Below are 15,303 nucleotides of genomic sequence, written 5' to 3'. Positions count from 1 at the left end.
AGAAGAGGGAGTCAGGATGGGATGGGGACAGGGACAGGATGGGGACAGACGAGAGCGGGACAGGATGGGATGGGGAAAGGGACAGGATGGGGATAGACAAGAGGGGGACAGGCAGAATGGGGACGGGGACAGGATGGGATGGGGGCTGGGACGGGCAGGATGGGGACCAGCAGCACCACGCCCCCCACCAGCCCTCCCCAGCCAGCGTGGCGGATCCGGGGCACCCCCCCACCCCACCCCCCACCCCCCACCCCCTCCCCACCCCCAGGGCGGGGCCATCCCTCCCCTCCCCCCTCCCCCGCCCTCCCGGCGGCGGCGGCGGCGGCTGGATGCGGGCGCTGGGGGCGCTGGGGCTGGGGGCGCTGCTGGCGCTGCTGCCGCCCCCCGCCCCGGCCGAGACCTACACGGCCATGCTGAGCGTCCGGGGGGCGCTGGGCTCCGAGGGCCGCCTGCTCCGCCGCCTCCGCGCCTACCTGCGCGACGAGAGCGCCCGCCTGCGCCGCCTCGCCAGGTACCCCACCCCCTCGTCCCGCCGCGGACACGCGTGGGGGCTCCCGGCAGGGCTGGCAGCATCCCCCTCCCCTCCAGGCACCCGCATCCCCCCCCTCGCAAGGGTGGGTGTTGCGCTGGCGGGGGTGGAGGGGTTACCCCCCCCCCCCCCAACCACCCAATACGCGGGGGTGCCCCTAAATAGGGGCTTGCGTGGACGGCGAGCACAGCCCGGACACTGCCCACGGCCCCCACAGCCACGTCCCAGGAGGGGGACGTGTCCCCCCAGCCCTGGGCTGGGGACCGGGGATGTGCGTCACAGCATCCCCAAGGCACGGGCCGTCCCCACGTACCCACCAGGGACAGGCTCTGCCAACCTTCCCCACCTCCGGCTGGGCCAAAAAGCAGACCCTGAGGCAAAGCCACCCAACTACGGGGGGGGGGCTCAGACCCCAGACCCCGGGGGTGTCACCACCCAGGTGCGTCACTCAAAGTGTCACCCAGTGGGTGCCTCGCAGGTTTTATGAGAAGGTCCAGGCGCTGCACCAGGACCCCGAGGCCTCGGTGGACAACCCCTTGCTGGCCTTCAGCCTCATCAAGCGTCTCCACTCCGACTGGCCCAACATCATCTACAGCGATGAGGCCACCGAGAACACCCAGGGTACGGGGGGGATGCTCGGCCATGTGTCCTCTGTCACCTGGGGAGAGCCGGGCGGTGATGGGGACTGGGTGGAGGAGCAGGGGAACGGGTGGAGGAGCAGGAGAATAGTCCCCGGGGATGCAGAAGGGCTGATAAGGGCAATTGCACCCCAAAAGCTTATTAATCCCCCTCCATGCACCCCATTACCTGCCCTCAGCACTCCATGCTGGCTTCAAGGAGGTGGAGCAGGAGCTGCCTGGAGCCGAGGACCTGGACGGGGCTGCCCAGGCACTGATGCGGCTGCAGGATGTCTACGCGCTCAGCGTCAAGGGCATGGCCAACGGCGTCTTCCAGCGAGCCGGCGCTGGCCGCCCACCCCTCTACAGCCCCGGCCGGCGCGTCTCCCTCTCTGCCGATGACTGCTTCCATGTGGGCAAGGTGAGGGCGAACCCCACCAGCCCCCCACAAAGCTTTTCCAGCCTGGGATGTTGCTTCCGTAGGGACAGACGGGTTTTCTTCCCGCATGGATGCGAAGGGGCCCCTCTGACTCAGCCCGCAGGCATCCCGCCCGCCTGCCATCGCCTCTCGGCTTTCGCCCAAATAATGGGGCTTCTTGCTGTTTCGTGGTTTGGGGAAGGGAAGAGCCGAGGTGGTGGTCTGGGGTGGGCGATCTCCTGTCTCAGCATCCCGGTTGGGGACGGGGTCGGCCCCCACCTGGGGTAGAATTGGGTCTGGAAATCCCTGGGAGGGGATGTGGATGCTTTGATAGAGGTTTTTTTTCAGGGCAGAGCCCTCTGAGCATCACTGCAGAGCTGGGATGGAGCTGGGATGGGACAGGGTGGGTGAGAATGGATGGGACGGGATGGGACGGGATGGGATGGCATGGCATGGCATGGCATGAGGTGGAGGTGCAGCTGGAGATGGGGATGGAACACGATGGATGGAGATGGGACAGGAAAGGAAGGGATGGGACAGGATGGGTGGGGATTGCAATGGGATGGGATGACATGGCATGGGGGTGGGATACAATGGGTTGGGACAGGACAGGATGAGACAGCGTAGGGACAGGATGAGAGACGATGGGGTAGGATTGGGATGAAGATGGTCATGGGGCCAGGATGGGGTGAGGACAGGCGTTGGGATGTGGTGGGATGGATGGTACAGGAGGGGACGGGATGGTACAGGACGGGATGGTACAGGAGGGGATGGGATGGGACAGGACAGGATGCAGGCCAGGCTGGTCCAGCCGGTGGGTCCGGGTTGTGCGCTGCCTTGCAGGTAGCCTACGACACGGGCGACTACTACCACTCCATCGCATGGCTGGAGGAGGCCGTCAGCCTCTTCCGCCTCTCCTACGGCAGCTGGAACCCCGAGGATCGGAGCAGCCTGGAGGATGCTCTGGACCATCTCGCCTTCTCCTACTTCATGGTATAGCCACAAGTCCCAACCCCATCACCCTGGGGCATGGTGGAACCGAACCGTGGGCAGGCGGATGCTCACGGGCTCTCTGCTCCCCTCACCCAGGCTGGAAACATCTCCCACGCCTTGAGCCTCTCCAGGGAGTTTCTCCACTATGGTACGTGGGGCAACCTCGGATGCAGCAGGAGGAAGGGAGAGGTTTTAGAGCGTCCCCATCACCTCTGCATGGCACCAGCCTCCTTCACCCCATTTCTTGCCCCTACATGGGGTAATCCTCCAGGGACCGATGCCAGGGAAGGGGCGGGTGATGGGGACACAGTGTTCCGGGTGACACCACCTCTCCGGCAGACCCCAGTAACCGAAGGGTGGCAAGGAACGTGGCCAAGTACGAGAAGCTGCTGGAGACAGGGACGGTGGCGAGTGCCGGACCCCTGCGACGCCCCAACAGCACCCGCCTGCAGAGCCGCGACGCCTACGAGGAGCTGTGCCAGCGCCCAGGGGGGCAGGTGGGGCTGGCAGGGGGGGTGCCATGGTCCTCCACCCTACTGCTGTCCCCCCTCACACACCCTCCTTGGTCCTTTCTCTCTTCAGCTGGCCCCAGAGCATCTCCCGCGCCTTGGCTGCTCCTACGAGACCAACGGCAGCCCCTACCTTCTTCTCCAGCCTGTCAAGAAGGAAATGGTCCGGATCCGACCCTACGTGGCTTTGTACCACGATTTCATCAGCGACGCCGAGGCTGAGACCATCAAGGGGTTGGCAGGGCCCTGGGTGAGCCACCCCTGTCCCCGGGGATGTCCTTCTTCTGGAGGAGGGTGCCCCAAGAGCTGGTGGTCCAGGGTGGACCACCCTGAGCATGCAGAGATAGGAGGGGTTTTAAGCTAGGGCTTAGCCAAAGCCTTCTGCAGCGAGACCCTTGGGGGAATAAGCCAAGCTTAGCTCCATCTGAGCCCCGCAAAAGATTCTGGGGAGAAACCAGGTCCATGCATGTACCTAAACCCCTTCCCAGCCAGGCTTGGCTTGGTGACACCCAACTTCATTGGCTCCAACTGCAATCACTGCTTCCATCACCCCGGGGGGGACACGTTGGGGTGGGGGTTTGGCAACCAGCTGGTATAAACCCACCGATCTGAACCCCACAGGGGTCCCTACTTGGTGTGGGGGTCCCCATCTGCAGCAACATCCCCCCCTCCCCCCTCCATGTGTCCTCCAGCTGCAGAGGTCCGTGGTCGCCTCTGGGGAGAAGCAGCAGAAAGCCGAGTACCGGATAAGTAAGAGGTAGTAGCCACCTGCTCCCTTGTCCTCCAGCCAGCGGGACCCCCATGGCCCCATTGCCACCACCACGGTGGCAGTGACGCCATGCTGGGGAGGCCTGGGTCCTCCACACCCAGCAGGGCTGCGAGGGTTAAGCCCAGCCACCTATGAATTTGGGGGCCGGGGCTGAAGGTGGGGTGCTCCCGCAGCGCCTGGCTGAAGGACACCGCCGACCCGGCAGTGCGGGCGTTGGAGCAGCGCATCGCTGCCGTCACCGGCCTGGACCTGCGGCCACCCTACGCCGAGTACCTGCAAGTGGTCAACTATGGGTTGGGAGGCCACTACGAGCCACACTTCGACCATGCCACGGTCAGGGAGCTGCCTGGGTGCTCCGTGGGGTGGTCATGGGGTGGTCTGTGGGGTTGTGCCCAGAGTGGTTCCTCTGGTGCTCTTGGGATGGTCCTTGGGGTGCTCCTGGGGTGGTTCCTGGGCTGGTCTCTGGGACAGTCGCTGGGGTGGTCCCTCAGATGTTCCTGGAGGTGGATCCTGGGGTGCTCCCCTGGGTGCTCCGCGGGTGCTGCCCAGGGGAGGTCCCTGGGGTTGGCTCTGTGATGATCCCTGGGATGGACCCTCAGATGTTACCGGAGGTGGACCCTGGGATGGTCCCTAGTGGGGGGGTGCGGTGATCCCGGGATGGTGATCCCTGGGTTGGTGCCTGGGATATTCCTGGGAAGGAAGGGAAGGAGGAAGGAGGGAGGGAATTCCCTGGGGGCTGCTTGGATCTGTTGGGGTGCGAGGTGCCTCCACACCGAGCCATGTGAGCGCGGGACTGACCGTCCCCACGAGACTGACCATCCCCACCTCCTCGCCCTTGGGGCAGTCCAGGAAGAGCCCCCTTTACAGAATGAAGTCGGGCAACAGGATCGCCACAGTCATGATCTACGTGAGTCCTCCCTCATTTCCAGGCCGAGAGAGACTGTGTGTGCTTGGTAATCAGTAGGGTTCAGAGTGAACAGGGTTTGAGATGGCTGAGGGCAGCCCGAAATCAGACTGGTGGGGTGTTAAATGACAGTGTCTGCAGAGTATTTAAGAGCTTGTGCCACGCCGTAACGAGGGAAACGTGGTTGGGGAACAAGGGAGGTTTCGTGCCTCAGTTTCCCCATGCAAAGCAGCAGTATCGCAGGGGGAGGGGGAGGGGGATGGCTCATACCTTTGCTCCTTTTCCAGCTGAGCGCGGTGGAGGCCGGCGGCTCCACTGCCTTCATCTACGCAAACTTCAGCGTGCCCGTTGTTAAGGTGAGGGGGACCCACATGAGCCCCCTGGGAACGGGGAAGGGGGGACGCTGCTCTCTTGTGTCTCTTGCAGCGAGTTGTGGCTGAGCCTGTCCCAATGCCAAACACCAACCCCGGGGCTCCATGATCTGTTTTGGGGTGCCAAACCCTAACCCTGGGGCTCCCATCTGTGTTTTGGGGTGTCAAAATCCAATCTTGGGGATCCCAGCTCTATTTTGGGGTGCCAAAACGCCAATCCCAGGACTCCCAGCTCTGTTTCAGGGGCATCACACCCCAGCCTTTGTGCTCCTGGCTCTGTTTTGGGGTGCCAACCCCAATTCTGGGTGTCCTGGCTCTGTTTTGGGGTTCCCAACCCCAGGGCTCTCAGCTCTCTTTTGGGGTTCCAAACCCTAATTCTAGGGCTGTTGGCTCAGCTTTAGGGGTGCAACACCCCAAGGCTCCCAGCTGTTTTAGGGGGGCCAAACCCCCAACCCCAGGCTCTCAGCTTTGTTTTTGGGTTCCAAACCCCAATTCTGGGGTTCCCAGCTCTTGTTTTAGGGGTGCCCAACTCCAGGGCTCCCACCCCCCTCTCTGCTCTGCAGAACGCAGCTCTCTTCTGGTGGAACCTGCGGAGGAACGGGGACGGTGACGAGGACACCCTGCACGCCGGCTGTCCTGTCCTGGCAGGGGACAAGTGGGGTGAGAGACTGTGCCTGGTGTCACCTCGGGGTGACTCGGGGTTGCAGGGGCAGCCCTGCCAGCGGGGAGGCGAGAGGTGCTGGGAATCCAGAAAAAATCCTGGATAATAGGGGAAAAACACGTCACCGATACCGGAGCGGGGTCAGACAGGGGTGCACGGGGACAGAGGCAGATGGGGGTCCTTGTCCTTGTCCTTTCCAGTGGCGAATAAGTGGATCCACGAGCACGGGCAGGAGTTTCGGCGGCCGTGCGGCGCCAACCCACATGACTGAGCCGCCGTGGGCTCCAGGACGTGAAACCCACGGGTGGCAAAGCCACCCCGGCGCAGCGTGTGCCCAAGGCTGCGGCAAGAGGAGGGAGCGAAGGGGGCGGCAGCGGTGCAGGGTGCTAGCAGGGGCAGTGGCACTTGCTCAGCCACGGCTGAATCCGGTGAAAATAAAAGTCAAAAGACCCTAAACTGGAGTATGGGAGAAATACCTTGGTGTGGTACCTGAGGGGATGATGTCGAGGGGTGTATGTGTCTGTGTCCCCCCACCTGATTCCAGCCTGGACCCTAAACACACCCTCAGGCCCCCTCCTCCAGCCCCAGATGAAAAGTCCCTCTGCTAAAAGGACTAGTAGTTAGTGACATGGCATTTCTATGGTAATCAGTAGGCTTCAGAGTGAACAGAAGGACCACAGAGGACCAGAGCAAAGGCAGCACACGACCCTACCTCAAATAAACCTACTGCAGTGCCTGGATGCGTCTTGGGCCTGATTGTGCAGCCCCACACTCTGCTCTCGGCCTGACAACAGCACAGGGCCCCCCCTTCCTCTGCACCCCAAAAAGGGTTTTTAGTTTGCTGTAAGAGCAGCCCTGAGGAGGGAAAAGGCAGCCGCTGCCTTCCAGCCACCCTGGCCCCGCTTGCGCGAGCGCCGCTCCCCCAGGGCCCCCGCAGACAAGCTCCCTTTCTCCAGCCCGACCGCAGCACCTGCGTGACTGGAAGGCAAAGAAGCGGCGAGGCTCCCCGGCAGCGCCCGGAGGTCGGGCAGGGAGCCCGCGCTGCTCTCGCCGGGCGCTTCCGATGGGGCGCAGCCCGGATGAAGCACAAGGACACTGCAGAAGCTCCCAGGCAGCCTCCTCTATGCAATGTTTGGATGAGGTTGAAGAGCTCCTGGATGGAGAGGCTGGGGGTACCGCAGCGTGGGGAGACCCGGCTCCCCAGGGGGGGTCAAGGCCACCCTGTCACCCCCAGCATCTTTGCTAGCCACAAGGAAAAAGGACAAAAATTGGGGAGGGGGGATAGAAACATAAGGCAGACCTCTCACAGGGCTCTCCCGCTCATTTTGGGTTCAAAAATATGCATTTCTCACTCCATGGCTGTTTATCCAGCCCGGGATTAACCCTTGTGGGAGCAGCGCTTGGGCACAGGGGCCGGAGCACGGGGCTCCAGCCCCACTGCTGTAGGAGGATGCTACAAGGAGCCCTTCTGGGCTCTGTTGAGCCTGCTTGAAGGTAAAACTGCCAAATTTCAGAGCAAATTTCCCCAAATTCCTGCTTTTCAGCGAGGAACAAGCCCAGCATTCAGGGTGCTAGAAAAGAGACGGTCCAACACAGCACAGGTTACTGAACAGCCAGAGCGCCACGGTTTATTACTTTCAGATGTTTCTGTACACACGGGAGGCATCGGTCAGGGAGAGGAGGGGGAAAAAAGCATAAGCTGTGGCTAAAGCGTCTCCCCTCCTCGCCACACTGGAGCACAGGGAAGGGATGGGGGAATATTTCGGATGACAAAAGGCTTCTGTGAGTCACCAGAAAAAGCCTAAGGTTTGGGTCTGGGCCTGGGGAGGGCCCAGGAACAGGGGGAACGACGCCCTTCCTCCACAGGCTGCTCCGAGGAGCCCAAGTAGCGCAGCTGAAGGGAAAGAAGGAGTTCCTACCCCAAGCTTTTCACAAATGCTTTATTGGTAGGCGAGAGAAACGGGACACCGAACAAGACACGAACAGGATGAGGCTGACACGGGACACAGAGCGCGGTCTCCGGCGAACTGACACACACACACACACATATACATATTTTCCTTTTGGAAACAGCGGCACATGGTAAGAGATCACCCTGCCAGACGGGTAAAGCTTGGCCTAAACCAGCCAAGCATCCACCAGCACAAGCTCGGAGCAAACGCCCGGGCGCCAGACTGCAGGATTTGGATCCCTTACGGCCAAGGTGCCGAGGGTGCAGCGTTACCAGCCGGCTCAGGGCAGACAATACAGCCAAGGGAGGCGGGTTTGGGCAACACAAAGGGCAGTTTCAGGTTGTGAGCAGAGCACCAGGCTCAGAGGCGGGTGTTACAATGCACCAGGGCTAAGTTTTCTTGGAAATGGCAACCCATAAACTATTTCTGACTTTACCTGAAGATCTAAGGTGTAGATTTTCAGGAGGGTCAAGCACCGCACTTCAAACCAGTGGAAGTGCCGATTGCCAGACAGCTCTGAGGATCTCTCCTCCCAGGCCCTCCCGCACCCAAGATAAAAGGGCAACAGCGGGGGGGAGGAGAAACACCGGTTCTAAAGTCAAGGTGGTGGAGAACATCAGCCCAAAGCTGTTTGCTCTCCCTCTTCCAACCCCTGCCAGGTGCTCCCCGGTTCACTGAAGACCCTGTTGAACGCAGCAGCTCACTGGTAAAGTTGTCAGAGTCCTGGGATGGTCTCACTGAAGGAGAAGCCAGCAAGTGACTTTGCCCTATTGCAATCGCTCAGCCCTGCCCTGCAAAGAGAGGGAAAGCAAGGAGGTTCGCCCCAAACCGCCCCCAGCATGGTATTTACTGGGCTACTGGTGTTCGCAACGGGATCTACCCCACCACCACCACCTCTGAGAGCTCCCCGACCATGAGCTCAGTTTAGAACTCACTCCATGCTTTACTGTAGTCCTCATATTTTTTTTTCAGAGGGTGTCTCGGTTGCACAAAAAGCGACCTCCGGTCGCGATCAGCATCGGTATTTTTAAAATCCGCTTTGGTATCACCTCCCGCTCACTTCGCATCTGGCCCAGGGCAGGCTGAAGACAAAAAAGACAAGGCTCCAAAAAAAAAAAAAGGCAAAAAAATAAAAAGCAAGCTCCTTAGAGCACCGCGATTTGGCAACCATTTCAACACCGAGCGTCTGTACGGATCGATCTCCCCGGTCACTAACCACGTTTTAAAATAGCACAGAGGAACTGCGCTGGCTCGAGCGCGTGCAAAGACACGCAGCCGAGCTCTGCGTTCGCAGGATCTGTATTCACAGCAAAACGATACGCTTCAGCAACAGAGGAAATAAGTTTTTCCAACAATCTCAATGCTCCTGGAATCTACAAGTCACCGAGGGGTTTGTCCGGTGCACAGAAACCGGGAGCCGGCAAAACCCGTCCTGGGTCTGATCTGTAAAATTTAAGAAGTAAACCCTGCAACAAACCAGCCTCCCAAACTGCACCTTCTGCTCCTGCCAGGCCTTGGGGTTTTCCATTGTGAAAGTTTCCACTGATCTTCAATCCAACAACTGGAATAAAAGCAGAGATAGTTCTAAATAATAAAAAGCACCAGCGTAAAACCAGCATCCTTTTAATTCAGACAGCCTCCTCCCCCTTATCTGCTTTTACAGAGACAGTACGATGCTGCAGGCTGTGGAAAAATGCAGTGAAAAGCTGGTAGCGATGGGATTTTCTAGATCTCCTCATTTTCCATGAGTCAAAGAGAACATTTCTTCTCTCTGCACCTACTTTTACCACAGTCTGTGCTATCCTTCACCTAAATACCGTTTACCTCTGCCTGTAGCTCCCTGAAAAGGGAGAGGAAACTGCAACAGGAGCATTAATATTTTTCAAATGAAAGTACAGCCTCGAAAACGTACGTGGCTTGACACGGCCGAAAGGAGTTCCCCCTCCAGCTGCCGCCCCTGTAGTCACCTTTTTGTGAAGCCAGCACTACACGGGTCCCCGAGCGGCAGCCTATTCTGCGCGAGTCAGGACCGAGGGCTCGGCACGGAGCGACGCCACATTAAATAGGCTGTTGAAATAGTTTGGTGTTTTTTTTTCACTCACTTCTCAAATGTTCACAACAAAATATAATTCTGGGGAGCCCACGGGATTCAGAAACAGTCATTCATTTTCCAGCGGTGCTGCTAGAGAATACAAACCCCATTTTCTTTTGCTTTCCATGGAGGCTTTTTCTTTTTTTTTTTTTTTTAATATCTCGCAAACTGTAAAAGCAAATGAAAGGGATAACATGAGAGGCAAACGCGAGGAGTTACCGCAACAAATCACTCAAAGCCACATCCTCCGACTTACTTCAGCAAGGAGGAATGCGGCTTCACCGAGACCATGAAGGAGTATGTGAACAGGCACATGCTTAAACTATCCCGTGAAGTGAGACTCTGGACGCACACTAGTATTTTAGTCTCTAACGATCTGAACACAGGAGTCATCTGGAAAGGACCGAGAATTTTGCCAATCTTCAGGATACAGCTGGGGAAAGTGCTAGATTGCATCTCAGCTACTGAAGATCCATTTAATCCATCAGCAACTAAACCAGGGGTGGACGCTACGTCAAGGTCACAGTAAACTAACGCAACAATTAACACGGTGACTTACGGAGGGAAGTGCCACGAGCCAGCAATCGCTCTTTTAACACCTGAGTGCCGACGGGCGAAGCGCCAGGAGAGAGGAGAGCTCTCTGGAGCAAGGCTTTTTTGTCTCTAATTCAGGCGTTTCCCACCTGGGTGTGTCGGGGAAGGGACGCAGAGCAAGGCCACGACCGCTGTGTCCAGGGCTCACATTAGAATGAATCAGAGGAGACGAGTGGCTCTCCACCAGGGTAAACGCCAAAGTTAAACCGGGCTTTGCCAGCTTTTCGCACCGTCTCCCTTTGCCCCACCTGCAACCTCTCAAAATGCCAAGAATTGACGACGGCTCTCATCACAGGGCGTATGCATAGATGTGCACATCGCAGCTCCCAAATCAGGCCAACAAAATTCCGCCTCAGCAGAACAGCGTTAAAATACTGCTTTCATCATACAGCATCAAGGGGTTATGGAGACAAGGCAAAACCAAAGAAACGAAAAGATTTCAGACATCCACCAGCAAAATATCGAGGAAAACCGCTCCAGCGGGTGTCTGCTCTTACGCGCAAGAGTGATTCTTAGGTGAAAGCAATCTGATGAACTGTCTGTGGATAATGTAACCCTGAAGAAAAGCTCTCCGTGTAAGTACTGCATTTACATGGAAATATGGAAGGCAGGCAGCGAAACGATCTAGGAAGTGACAGTGAAAACGAGGTCTTTCCTCCAAAACTGGGGGGAGCATAACGCAGCAGCAGCTGCCTCTGCATCAACACCAGCAGGACTGACTCCAAGCTCTTCCAGGCTTTAACCTACCGCACTTTTTCATCCAAAAGGCGCCGATCTCTGCTCCGTTGCGTGTAACGGCTACGAGAAGGGAAGCGTAAACACATTCCAGGCACAGAGCATGGCCGAACAGGCAAACTGCCAGCAGATCACGTTGTTACTGCTGCTCTTGGGTCTTCCCCGTAAACGCAGGCCAAGAGTCCCCTGCCTGTTACGTGTCTGCGGTAGATGGCGTTATCCAGGCTATTTTTCTTAGTGAGAACTTGAAACAAGTATCGAGAAAGCTGCAAGACACTGAAATGGAGCTCATGGTCCCCCCTCGCCTTTTTGTTTTACAGTCCTGTCCAACTTTGCACAGGTAAGTAGCATCTAGGCTGTTCCCGCAGCTTAACTCATAAGGCTGGCATTGGTGAGACGAAACCTGAGCTCCCAGTGAAGCCGATTCCTCATCTGCTTTAGGGGAAAGGAACGTGTATATATAAAAAAAAAACAAACCAAGCCTAAGGGGCACTTTCAAGATGATTAGACGATTCCATAGAGAAATCCTGAAAGCCTTGGGCTATGCTGCAATGCCCTCAGTGGATCCGGACTGCCAATGGCCCCTTTGCCGCTGGGTCCAAGAAAGCCTGAGAATTGATGGAGATCGGTATGATCGACTACTTGGGATTTCAGGAGGTCTTCCCTTGCGGCAGCAGAGAGGAGCCCACTTCCAAGGGCCTGAAGAGCTTTTCATGGTCTTCAGTACAAGCTGCTTCCCAGCAAGGAAGTCCCTAAGCATTTACACATTCTGGAGAACTAGTTCTAGGGGATGAATCTCACACCAACTTCTCACTGCTGCTGAACTGGAGAGATGAAAGGATATGGATACATCACAGTGGCCTCTGGTGCAGTTTATTTACAACAGGACTCAGTGCTGGAGAACACCAGGGTATTAACAAGCAGGAAACACACTAGGACGGAAAAAGGAGAGTGGGAGAAAGGTCCCATGTTAAAATCAAGGTATTTTCCGCAGATATTTCACTCTGTGACACCCTATATTTAGTTGATTACCCAAGATGAGACAAGGCCAAAAGGAGGCTATCATGCAGGTTAAAAATCAGCATTGATGCATTCAGCAATATCTTGTAAGCTACATAATCGTGAGAAGCACAAAAGAGTAATATGTTGCTGTCTATGGCTTAAGGACACAGTGGGACCAGCAAGCCACCTCCCTTTCTCCAAGCCTCTTGTTTTAAAGCTGCTTTTGCTACAACCACAACAGGAGGAGCAACAGGCTAGCACCTTCAAAGACTCACAGAGATAGCACAGGTTGCCAAATACCTGGCAGAGATTCAGCATTACAATGCAGTATGGTCCTTCTCCCTCTCTCGCCATTCACACATCAACCTACGCTATATCCTTTCATTGGATTTAAAATACGCAGTCACAGTGCTACATTTATACTGTTCCATCCCCAGGGCACAGGATAAAGGGGTAAAAAAAGAAAGAGATCACCCAGCAATATCGCTTTAGCATTGCCAGTCCTACGGCATAACACATTTTGGGGCTTCTACCTTTTGTTAAAGAATTCTTAGCTAAAAGCAGTCCTGAAAAGTCTTCAAGCTTAAGACACATGCTTATTTTAGGCTCATCTTTCAGGGGAATGGTAAAACAGATGAGCATCTTCTATGAGGTCTAAGCATTAGTTATTAGCTTATTAGATTAGTTATTAGCTTTATGGCACTGTAACTAAGACTTAGTGAGTTGTTCCGATCATCCTTCTCAGTCACAACCCACTATCACTGCTGTGTGGCTGATCGCGGAGGCCTGGCCTCTCAGTTGTTACAATATGAAAACACATGAGATAAGCGTGGAAAGCTGACAAAGTGAAGGACTCAGCTTTACCTGTCTAATCTCCCCAGTATTTCTTGGCCAAAGAAGTGTGGTGCAAGTTGTTTCCAAAACACAGGGCCTTGATTACCCAAATAAAATGCTGTTTAAACTAAATACCGTAAGGCTTGTCACTCTGCCTTTTGGCAGGCTATAGAGAAAGGAATCAGCTAGGGAGGATCTGCCTTGCTCCTCCCCTCCAAGGAAGGAGGTTTCATTAACACAAATTAATATGCGAGAAGTTTAGAGAGAACAAATAAACACCAAATATATTACTGGCTGTGATTCAAAGCTGTTTGTTTACATGTGGTTTTCTAGCATTATGTGAAAGCTCCAACCTCCCACATTGAGAGCCAAACAAGCTCCAGCCTCCCACATTGAGAGCCAACACGCAGGCAGCACGAGCAAGAGCTCGGCTCGAGAATTGCCCAGGCCTAGCACCCGCAGAGTCTTACCACTGGAATCCACCAATGGGCTCTGTAAACCTGTGACGGATCAGGAACGTCGCAACAGCTTCAGCAACCTGAGGGAAGGGGGGATAAAAAAAATTGGTCAGAATTTAAAGGGACACAAAGAGAAGAAATCCAGGAGTTTTCAAAGCCTGCAGCATTTCCAAAACAGTTTGCGTTCTCCTTTAAAACTAAGAGCTCTGTATAACAGGCTTTTATATATATAAAAAAGGAACTACATGCTTCCACCTTTACTCCGATAATGATCTCACAATCAAGAACTGACCAAACTTCTTCTCCAACTCTTTCAGTAATTCTTAAAACAATGCCTAAGTTTAGAAGGTAAAAAGTCTGGCAAAATCATGATGCAAATGATTCCTCTAAAGAATCAGTCAAGACAGTAACCTGACAGTAATAATACTGCTTCGAATTTATATTAATAAGAATAACAATGTAAGAACTCAGTATGTATAGACAAAAGTCCCTATTTCAGATTGGTAAGCAAAGCACAAAAAGGCTGAGTTTTACACTCACAGCGGTCAGTGTAGAACATGCTTTAAAACCAGACGTGTTTCCAACCACAGGCTCCGCTGGCTGCACCGCATTCCTGCTTCTATCTGGACGCTAACTTCAGCAGCACCCAGAAGCAGCACTGCTCTGTCAGTCTGCAAGCCATTCCAGTAACGTTTGGTTTGTGTTTGGAAAATGGGAGCCAGCCAACTCAGCAAAACACAGACCAACCCCAAAAGCTGCAGCTTAGTACAAGGGAGAGCGGAGAACGGCATGAGGAAAGGCAGGGAGGATAAATCCACTCCGCATGGTAAGAGTTAGTTACACCACCACTAGCCTGAGAGTTAAATCTGTAACCTAGCCAAACCCTGTGTCATGTAACATCTTAGTCCAGGCTTTCCAGCCAGCTTAAAAATCCAAGCTGTTTTGCAAACAGCCGGTTAAGATGTTGTGCCAAAGCACACCCCTGAAGTATAACCTCTGCTTTATAGTAAGCAACGGACCCCTTTTGCATTTAAGCTGTGAAAACCGTGGCTTATCTAGCTTCAGTCCTACAGTGGGGCTCACCTTGTCTGGAGCATCTTCATGGACTGCATGGCCACACTGCGGGAGGACCTGCATCTGAAACTTCCCTGCAGATCGAAAGAGTCATCACTTGAGCCGCTTTTTAAGCGGTCTTAATTTCTAACAGCAATGGTCTAGGCAAGCAGTTCTTGTGTACACAGGAAACTTTGGACACTACACCCTTAAAAGCACCGTGAATGTATGAACTCTTAAAAAGGATCTCACATTCTTTAAAAAAAACAAACAAACAAACAACAAAAAAACCCTCACTAAACCTCACTATATGCATCGGGCAAAGGGGGACCAGGGAAGGCACAAGAGTATAAAGCAAACTGTATCATACCCAGGGACTTTCAATAGAAAGCAAGAACTGGCTGCTTAATTCACCTTCCCCAGGTGTAACTAGAGAAGGTTGCCAGGAGTTAAAGCTAAACTCTTGACACAGGTGAGGCTACCTTTCAGAGCTGAAACTGTTATCAGATCTACCTTAATCTAATGTTTAATCTGCTACCCAATACTATTTTCCAGTAGTTGTAGCTCTGGAAATCAATTAAGCTGGAGAAAAAAACAACCCAAACCAAAACATTAATGCAGATGCTGAGTCTTGGCCAGAAACACTGGGAGATCTGACGGTTTTGGATGGTCCCAAGTGTTCTAGCCAGGAACATTAGGAATGTAGTTAGAAAAAAACAGATTAGAAAGCCACGCTCGCAGACAATCATTCTGATCCACGGGAGCGTGGCAGCCCCGTCGCTGGAAACACTGAACGCTAGGCTGAACAAAAA

The 15,303-nt window shown here is 54.9% G+C and overlaps 2 protein-coding genes across 4 annotated transcripts in view; one reads left to right on the top strand and one right to left on the bottom strand.

Annotated features, from left to right (window-relative positions):
* The first annotated feature begins 282 nt into the window (after positions 1 to 282).
* On the top strand, positions 283 to 6,421 carry P4HA3 (prolyl 4-hydroxylase subunit alpha 3). Its single transcript, XM_064441582.1, has 13 exons — positions 283 to 511; positions 1,008 to 1,150; positions 1,347 to 1,567; positions 2,408 to 2,557; positions 2,654 to 2,705; positions 2,897 to 3,054; positions 3,140 to 3,316; positions 3,759 to 3,823; positions 4,009 to 4,168; positions 4,680 to 4,742; positions 5,027 to 5,095; positions 5,674 to 5,770; positions 5,972 to 6,421. Exons 1-13 carry the CDS (start codon positions 330 to 332, stop codon positions 6,040 to 6,042), a joined length of 1,608 nt encoding a protein of 535 aa, XP_064297652.1. The 5' UTR covers positions 283 to 329; the 3' UTR covers positions 6,043 to 6,421.
* A 952-nt stretch (positions 6,422 to 7,373) lies between these two features.
* The window catches only part of PPME1 (protein phosphatase methylesterase 1), a 35,700-nt gene continuing 27,770 nt past the window's right edge, over positions 7,374 to 15,303 (bottom strand). The window contains exons 12-15 of one of the 3 annotated variants that reach the window (XR_010371252.1): positions 14,522 to 14,586; positions 13,451 to 13,518; positions 10,072 to 12,076; positions 7,374 to 9,284 (exon numbers count right to left, since the gene is read on the bottom strand). Coding sequence is in view for 1 of the 3 variants with exons in the window: in XM_064441583.1 (XP_064297653.1) it covers positions 12,058 to 12,076; positions 13,451 to 13,518; positions 14,522 to 14,586 (152 nt within the window). In the remaining 2 variants the exon portion in view is untranslated. Of the gene's footprint in view, positions 12,077 to 13,450; positions 13,519 to 14,521; positions 14,587 to 15,303 lie in introns of all 3 variants that reach the window. The other 2 variants (XR_010371253.1, XM_064441583.1) reach the window with 2 other exon arrangements.

The sequence above is a fragment of the Phalacrocorax carbo genome, chromosome 1 (assembly GCF_963921805.1).
Source record: "Phalacrocorax carbo chromosome 1, bPhaCar2.1, whole genome shotgun sequence".
In the NCBI taxonomy this organism is placed as follows: domain Eukaryota; kingdom Metazoa; phylum Chordata; class Aves; order Suliformes; family Phalacrocoracidae; genus Phalacrocorax; species Phalacrocorax carbo.
This window is presented reverse-complemented; position numbering and strand designations above follow the sequence as displayed.

Coding starts and splice junctions, on each gene's coding strand:
- P4HA3 (XM_064441582.1), top strand. CDS start 330: ATGCGGGCGCTGGGGGCGCTGGGGCTGGGGGCGCTGCTGGCGCTGCTG. Junction 2,558..2,653: donor TCGCCTTCTCCTACTTCATG/GTATAGCCACAA, acceptor CCCCTCACCCAG/GCTGGAAACATCTCCCACGC. Junction 5,771..5,971: donor CCTGGCAGGGGACAAGTGGG/GTGAGAGACTGT, acceptor TGTCCTTTCCAG/TGGCGAATAAGTGGATCCAC.